At 37.1% G+C, this 8,729-nt stretch overlaps 1 protein-coding gene across 2 annotated transcripts in view; it reads right to left on the reverse strand.

Annotated features, from left to right (window-relative positions):
- Positions 1-307: 307 nt before the first annotated feature.
- Positions 308-8,729, reverse strand: part of GPALPP1 (GPALPP motifs containing 1) — a 54,940-nt gene continuing 46,518 nt past the window's right edge. The window contains exons 8-10 of one of the 2 annotated variants that reach the window (XM_011974609.1): positions 3,780-3,998; positions 1,356-2,556; positions 308-694 (exon numbers count right to left, since the gene is read on the reverse strand). In XM_011974609.1, the coding sequence (XP_011829999.1) occupies positions 3,780-3,998 (219 nt within the window). In that variant the 3' untranslated portion in view covers positions 308-694; positions 1,356-2,556. Of the gene's footprint in view, positions 695-1,355; positions 2,557-3,505; positions 3,999-8,729 lie in introns of those variants that run through there. The other variant, XM_011974610.1, reaches the window with a different exon arrangement.

The following is an 8,729-nucleotide window of genomic DNA, read 5'->3' on the forward strand; positions in this document are numbered from 1 at the left end:
ACCTTTCCATCCTGTGCAATAACTACTTTGTCCTTCAATATTCTTGTATTGGGGTTAGTCTCTCTGTGGGGCAAAACAACCTCTGAAACTGGCCTTACATTTTGTCAAAATTATCCTCAGGTTGGCACAAAAGAGCATTAGCTCCAAAGCCAGTAAGGTAGTAACTTCTGGAAGCATTAGGCGGAAAGCAGAGGTTTCTCTCCTTTATGCCAAGGTCATGGTCACTCCAAAGTTGAGGGATGAAACAGTAAATATATAATACAGAAATATCCCTATTCTCTTTAAATGAGAAAAACAAAGAAAAGTAAGTATCCAAAGATAACAGTTTTACTTTAAAAAATACAAATTTCTCAAAAATATGTTAAGAATTTACATAACGAAGAGGAGCTAGAAAATAGTTTTTCCTTTCATTGGGAAAAAATTATAACAAATAATATTAATGCAATGGAGATACTCTTGTACAAAATTTTGTGTTCAGAAAATACTGCTCATTAAAAATGACATTTTTAGTCAAAAGGTAGCTCTGTTCAATTTTGAGTACGTAAGAAAGTTTTTCAATTTGCTTAGGAGAATAATTCATCTATTTATTTATTTATTTATTTATTTATTTATTTATTTATTTAGAGATGGAGCTTCACTCTTGTTGCCCAGGCTGGAGTGCAGTGGTGCGATCTTGGCTCACTACAACCTCTGCCTCCCAGGTTCAAGTGATTCTCCTGCTTTAGCCTCCCGAGTAGCTGGGATTACAGGCGACTGCCACCACACCCGACTAATTTTTATATTTTTAGTAGAGATGGGATTTCACCATGTTGGTCAGGCTGGTCTCGAACTCCTGACCTCAGGTGATCCACCCACCTCGGCCTCCCAAAGTGCTGAGATTATAGGTGTGAGCCACCGCGCCCAGCTAATTCATCTTTTTAATAGCAACGCTCCTTTAGTTTGCTATGGTTTACACTGATGCCATGGAAAAACTATATTGTACTGTTATTATTAGAGGAAGAATAATTTGTACCATCACATAAATAATTTACTCAGTTTTCATAAAGCTTACAGGAACTAGGAATCAGAATCTTTTTCCATTAAAAATTTGTGTCTCGGCCGGGCGTAGTGGCTCATGCCTGTAATCCCAGCACTTTGGGAGGCCGAGGCAGGTGGATCACCTGAGGTCTGGAGTTCGAGACCAGCCTGGAACAATATACAGTGAAACTCCATCTCTACTAAAAAATACAAAAATTAGCTGAGTGTGGTGGCGCATGCCTGTAGTCCCAGCTACTTGGGACACTGAGGCAGGAGAATTGCTTGAACCCAGGAGGTGGAGGTTGTAGTGAGCCGAGATCACAGCACTCTACTCCAGCCTGGGTGACAGAGCAAGATTCTGTCTCTCAAAAAAACAAAAATAAACAACAATAAAAATTTGTGTCTCATCAAAACTAGAATACTAGTGGAACAATTGGGATTATTCTGCAAGAAAATATAACTTATAGAATTGCCATTTATTTAACAATAGTTTAATAGTTTAAATAAAATTTATCATCTTATAAATTTACCGTCGTAAGAGGCAGTGCTTAAAGCATTACTTATAATACTCCCAATTAGGAGGGTTATGATTATAAATTTTCCATTTCCATTTTTGTATTTAGGAATTATTAATTTTTTTTAAAGGCTATTCACGATTGATATGACCCCCGTAAATTAGCTAAAAAAAAGGTTATGACCCCATATATTAGCTACAAACTGTTAAGTACAGTATATAAATTAGTAAAGTCAGATTGTCCCAAAGCAAAGTTCCAGGACTCAGAAAGCTTTGGTTGAGATCATAGAGATTGAGTCTTACAGATTTCACACTGCCAACAGTTAATGGCATATCTTGTCCTGATTGCCTCCCCTAGTAATACTAACTATTAAAGTTGGAAAAACCAAAATAGTTTTCCCTTAGCACATGAGATAACCCAGAGATCTTTCTGACTTAAAAACAATTAAAAAAATTAAACAATTAAAAAAATTAAACAACAAATAAAAAGCCCTGAGTACTAAAACAAGAAAACTGATTACAAAACAGGCAAAACCCATACCCTCTATTTTCAAGTAAATTTGTATTCACTGGCTGCAGTTTAAAGGGAAATAACAACACATTTCAAAGTCACGGATTTACAGGAAGGACTTGACACACTGACTCCAGGGCAGGTTAGGTATATTTCACGAGGAGGTCCAGGCTGTGGTAGAGATTTGGCAGTCAGTCCTGACCAGACCTTAGAGGGTACTTGTGAGACACCACAAAAATCAGGGGGAATGGAAGCCTCTTAAAATAATTATTTGAAGAAAAGCCCATAATTCCCCATACTTCCACAGAAGCTAAAGGCACATAGAATATCCTGTTCTATATAAGAAACATTCATTTTATGTTTCCACATGACCTTAAAAGGACACAAAGAACAAGGTAAATCTGTATGTTTTTTAAGATTAAAATAATCTCTAATCTTAAGAAGCCAAAAACAAAGAAATAAAGATGGACAAAGAGTATTCTTCAACTTTTCTTCATTGCACAGGGAAATCCCCCTGAGGTAAGAATAAGAAAACTCAGTAAGTTGGAAAATATTTATAAATTTAACTATATTTCCCTCAAAAATCACATTTGAATATTGATATAGGTTTCATACAATTAAAAATCATAAAGATTTAAAAAAGCAACCTCAGCTTTTATGTAATTTCTTTTCTTTTTCTCTTTTTCTTTCATTTTTGAGATGGAGTCTCTTGCTCCTGTCACCCAGGCTAGAGTGCAGTGGCACGATCTCGGCTCACTGTAACCTCCGCCTCCCAGGTTCAAGCAATTCTTCTGCCTCAGACTCCCCAGTAGCTGGGATTGCAGGTGCGTGCCACCACAACTGGGTAATTTTTTTTTTTTAAATATATTTTTATTAGAGATGGGGTTTCACCATGTTGTTCAGGCTGGTCTCGAACTCCCGACCTCAGGTGATCCACCCACCTCAGCCTCCCAAAGTGCTAGGATTACAGGTGTGAGCCACTGGCCTCTTTTTTTTTTCTAAAGAGACGAGGTCTCACTTTGTTGCCCAGGCTGGAGTGCAATGGCACAATCACAACTCACTGCTGCCTCGAATTCCTGAGCTCAAGGGATCCTCCTGCCTTAGGCTGCTGAGTAGCTGGGACTGTAGGTGTGCTCCACTGCACCTGGCTAGTTTTTTGTAGATATGGGGTCTCACCATCTTAAGCAGGCTGGTCTCAAACTACTGGCCTCCCAAAGTGTTGGGATTACAGGTGTGAGCCACTGCAGCCAGCTTTATGTAATTTCTTAATCACCATTCTGAACCCTTGTCAGATTGGGCTACGGATGAATATTGGAATAGTTTTGAACCTTAACTTATAGGGGACCTTTCTAAGCAACAAACATTTCCTAGTTGGGATTTTGTTTAACATACAAACTACCAGCAAGCCTTTCTTCATCTTTAATAAAGTGTGCATATTTACTCAAGTATCAGACCACACCTTCTTTTGCTATTTCTCATACGCTGAATTTTTATTTTAACATTTTTAATAGCAATGCCCTATTAGGTTATTATGAAGGAAAGGCTATTTTTTCAGTAAGCCATATTTTTCATCCCACAAGGCTGACTTTTCAAAAATCACTGTTTACTTACAAAAATATATAATTTTTAATCTATTATAAAAGGAAATAGATTTGAGCACAATATTAAAGACAATAGAGTATTTGCAAAAGTTCACATTGATCAGTATTAAAATATACCTCACTGAAATATACTTACTTATAAAAACATATTGCCTTTGCCATGTGAAAATCTGGTGTTTAGTTCTCTAGATTTTTTTATCAGGGCCTTTTTCTGAGCTTCATCAAACCGATTAACCTTGAGATCCTTATCACGGTCAAATGGTATTCTCTCTTGAGGCTTATTTTTGTCTTCAGCCGCCTTACTCTTTAACTTTTTATGATGTATGTCCATAAGAGATTCTGATCTTTTTGATTCCTGGAGAGAGCAGGAGAGCAGAAATAAAAACTATAGTTTGTATAGATTATTGACAGAATATGATCATGAAATGGCATAATTAGATAGTAATGGTGCACATTAAGGAGGGTTATTTACAAACCCCAATAGTTGTTTTTTTTTTTTTCCCCAAATCCAAGACAGCATTTATAAAGAAAATATGCAATGAAAAGCATTATGGTTATTTAAATACTAAACATCAGAGTACAAACCAAGAACAGGGGTGTGAAAGAAAGAGCAATCATATTGTCACTTCATAGATGTGCTGGTCTTTGAAGGCTAAATGGATGAACAGGAAGGGAAGGCACTGTCAGGCTGAAGCAAAAACAAAGGTAAAAGAAAAGTAGTAAGAGCACGGATGTGGCAAAATTCAAGGCCTGTGCAGCATATGTTGGCATGTTCCATAACCTAAGATAATTTTTGTTCCTTTCAGTTTTCTTTCTCTTTTTCCCTTAATTCCCTCATTTTTTTTTTTTTTTCTTCTTAGCTAGGGTAGGTGTTCACATTTTCAGATGTATCTAGTAAGACAAGGTCTCAGCAAAAACAATTGATTTAATAAACTAGGGATTGATTACAGACCTTTGAGTATTGACGAAGGTAATGGACAGAACAGTCCTGGATGGAAGGAGCAGGGAGGGAGATGGAAAAGGAGATGCTGGTAGTACAGACCAGCAACCTTCAAACTGGGGTATACGTATCCCTGGGGGCTACACAGAGTAGAGTCCATGTAGTATGAAGGCTTGGGTAATTTTAAGGTTATTTTTCCATGGTTCTCTACTTCTTCGTATAGTCTTTCTTACAACTGGTTTGGTCTAGACTACCTCTTGTGAAGATGCCATCCCTTTCATTATAGCCCTTTCTCATTTAACAAAGGAGACTATAGAATATTATGTAGGAAAGCAAAAGTCTTCAGGTTATGAGACAAAAATCTAAAATACCAGTATGATTGAAACTTCCTTTAATCAAGAAACTGTAAACACAGGAGGGCTCTGTGTCCTTCTGTGTCTGAAACACATTTCTCCTAAGAGCGTAGGGTCTTTTAGAAATGGGTTTTTTACCTTTTATAGAAATGTTCTGAATTCAGATATATTGAAGAGTGGATAATGGAAGAAAAGACAATTTTTGCTTAACAACCATACCTTTTCCAGGCCCTTCCTACTGCCAAAGAATGTACTCGAGGGGAAAGGAGTGAAGAAAGCTCAGTAAAAGCAAAATAACAAGGCACTAGTAAAAAATGCTGAAAGTGACAGTATCTTATTTTATCCAGAAGGTAAAATGGCACCTAGATCAGAATTCAAAGTATCACATGAATGGTCCTAACACATTTATTTGAATGGAAAAAGTGAACCAGAAAGTCTGGTCTGGCTGATCTGACAACCAGAAATGACTTTGTCAATTAGATTATGTGACAGACATGTTTCGTAAATTAACTGAACTCAATCTGGAGCCATAAGGTTTTAGTAGAATGTACAAAAGATAAATTAGTAAATATGTATTTAAATTGACACCATTTGCATTTTCCCATTTCTGCTCAATATACTGGGTTAAGCAAAGTACTCTTAATTATTTTATAAATATTGATAAAGTCTTTAGAAACAAACTGATTAGCAAATCAAGTGCTTTCCAGTTCTTTATGTTCAACAAAATTGAAGGAGGTTAAAAAAAAAATCATCAAATATTGCTAAGAAAAAATAGGTAACCAAGGTTGGGCGCAGTGGCTCACGCCTGTAATCCCAGCACTTTGGAAGGCCAAGGTGGGTGGATCACCTGAGGTCGGGAGTTCAAGACCAGTCTGACCAACATGGAGAAACCTTGTCTCTACTAAAAATACAAAATTAGCCGGGTATGGTGGTGCATGCCTGTAAACCCAGCTACTCGGAGGCTGAGGCAGGAGAATTGTTTGAACCCGGGAGGTGCAGGTTGTGGTAAGCCAAGAGCATGCCATTGCACTCCAGCCTGGGCAACAAGAGCAAAACTCTGTCTTAAAAAAAAAAAAAAAAAAAAAAGGTAATCAATACATGGAGCATGGAGAAATAAACTTAAGTTCCAAATTCAGAAAAATCTGCATTGTAATGATGGTCCTGCTGCTTTCAACACTGGTAACAATGGGCAAGTAATTTAAGTCTCATTTCCCCAGCTGTAAAATGGTAGTAGTCATAATGATAATTTCTAAATATTTGAAGGAAGAAGGGAGGAATTAAATGATCTAATGAATACAAAGGATTTAGTACAGTGTTGGCTATATAAGAAACAATAAATCAATGCTAAATGTTAGATTTATTGAGCATTTACTATATCCTCACAATGTATTTGTAAATTAAATGTTGTTATTCTCATTATACAGACTTGGAAAGAATGAGAAAACTTATTAATAGGATCAATGTGGAAAAAAAATCAAAGGAGATCCTAATGACTTGACAGTTAAGAGACTATTAATAATAGTTTTTGTAAATAGATCAATATGAGGTTTAAGAGAATAACTCAAATTGTTCAAAGAACTGAATGACATCGCTATAACAAAATAGGTTCATTCTCATTCACTTCTTTATAAAAACCTGGTTTCTTAACTCTTAGAAGTATAAAAAAATACAATTGATGGTAAAATCTGTCTTAATTTTTTTTGTTTCTATTTTTATTTCAATAGCTTTAGGGGTACAAGTGGTTTTTGATTACATGGATGAATTGTACAATGATGAAGTCTGAAGTTTCAGTGTACCAGTCAACCAAGTAGTATACATTGTATGAAACCTGTCTTATTCTGGCAATAAGTAACATTCATCCAAAGACCAGGAACTAACTAGAAAAAAAGTCTTTCATTAAAAGAATAAATTAAATTTACATTTTACTTTTTACAGAGTCTTGCTGTGTCTCCAGGCTGGAGGGCAATGGTGGGATCTCAGCTCACTGCAACCTCTGCCTCCTGAGTTCAAGTGATTCTCCTGCCTTAGCCTCCTGAGTAGCTGGGATTACAGGTGCCCGCCACCATACCCAGCTAATTTTTGTATGTTTAGTAGAGAGGGGGGGTTCCACCATGTTGGTCAGGCTGGTCTTGAACTCCTGAACTCATGATCTGCCTGCCTCGGCCTCCCAAAGTGCTGGGATTACAGGCATAATCCACCATGCCTGGCCCTTATGATGAAAAATGTTAGATGTCAAATTAAAAAATACACAGTTTTAGGGCCAGGTGTGGTGGTTCACACTTGTAATCCCAGCACTTTGGAAGGCCAAGGCAGGCAGATGACCTGAGGTCAGGAGTTCAAGATCAGCCTAGCCAACATAGTGAAACCCTGTCTCTACTAAAAATACAAAAATTAGCCAGTATGGTGGTATGTGCCTGTAGTCCCAACTATTTGGGAGTCTGAGGCAAGAGAATCACTTAAACCCAGGAGGTGGAGATTGCAATAAGCCGAGATCGCGCCACTGCACTCCAGCCAGGGCAATGGAGCAGAGCGAGACTCAGTCTCAAAACACACACACACACACACACACACACACTCTCACAGAGTTTTAGGGGATACCAAGCAAAAACACTTGAAGATTGCTGGTCTCCAGCACTGACGGGTTGAAAAGAAATATAGATTGCCTGTCCTATCATAGATTTAGTGAATCAAAACTGCCAACTGTGGGTCTCAGAAACCTCGCTTTTACTGCCCAAGTTCTGATAGAGGTGATCCATGGGATGTGGAACTCACTTTTGGATCATTCTTTCTAGTAGTTTGGTATTAATAGGAAATAGGATGCCAATACAAAGGAGTGTAGTAAGGTGAATAAAGCTACACTATCAAAACTTGATCTTTCAGCTCCATTTCTCCACATTTCTCCTTCCTTCCTTGCTTTCACATCTTTCCTTGCTAATGAGATAATAATTCCTTAGTGAGGTGGTAATGATGAAGGTTGACAGGCTAACAAGAGTTGGAAGGGGAAAGCCTAAATATATAACAAAGACCTGGAGAAAATTGAGAACAAAGTTTGAGCAGATGTGTGGAGATGTGAGAAAGAATGGAGTTGTAGGGATCTAACTACTTTACCTAAAGCCACTACTGAGGAAAATGATTTATAACAATGAGCAAAATTGTATGTAAGGTAACAAAAAGCAAACAAAAATGGAGAAATAAAGATGTCAGGTTTCAAGGTACTGATTATTCCTTATATTAACAAATGAACCATCAATAGAGACAGAGGAATACATTAAATCACTGGACTATTATTATACAATCAATCCAAACAATTCAAGTGCTCAAACTCATGATGATAAAAGAAATAAACTTTTATATCAGTTGTTTCAGGTGTACTACTGTTGGTCTGATTTGGGATAATTTGCACATTGTGACACACAGGACCAAACTAGAGCCAAAATATAACAAAATAATAAATAACACCTAGAAGCAGTCAATTCACTGAAAATCAAAAGCTGAAAGCCGATTGATGTAAGAGATTAATCTGCTAAATGACTAACTTGCTGACTTACCACATTTAATCATTTAACATAAATGTTTGCATTTTCTAACAATATACAATATTTACAGCATTTTTTATTTATTAAAAAAATTTTTTTTTAGAGACAGGGTCTTGCTCTGTGTAGACCCTTTATACACATCTAGATGTGTATAAGAGACAGGTGTAGACCCTGCAGTGGAGTGCAGTGGTGTGGTCATAGCTCACTGTAACCTCAAACTCCTAGGCTCAAGTGATCCTCCAACTCCAGCCTCCCAA

This window comes from Mandrillus leucophaeus, unplaced genomic scaffold (genome assembly GCF_000951045.1).
Source record: "Mandrillus leucophaeus isolate KB7577 unplaced genomic scaffold, Mleu.le_1.0 Scaffold147, whole genome shotgun sequence".
NCBI classification, from domain to species: Eukaryota; Metazoa; Chordata; class Mammalia; order Primates; family Cercopithecidae; genus Mandrillus; species Mandrillus leucophaeus.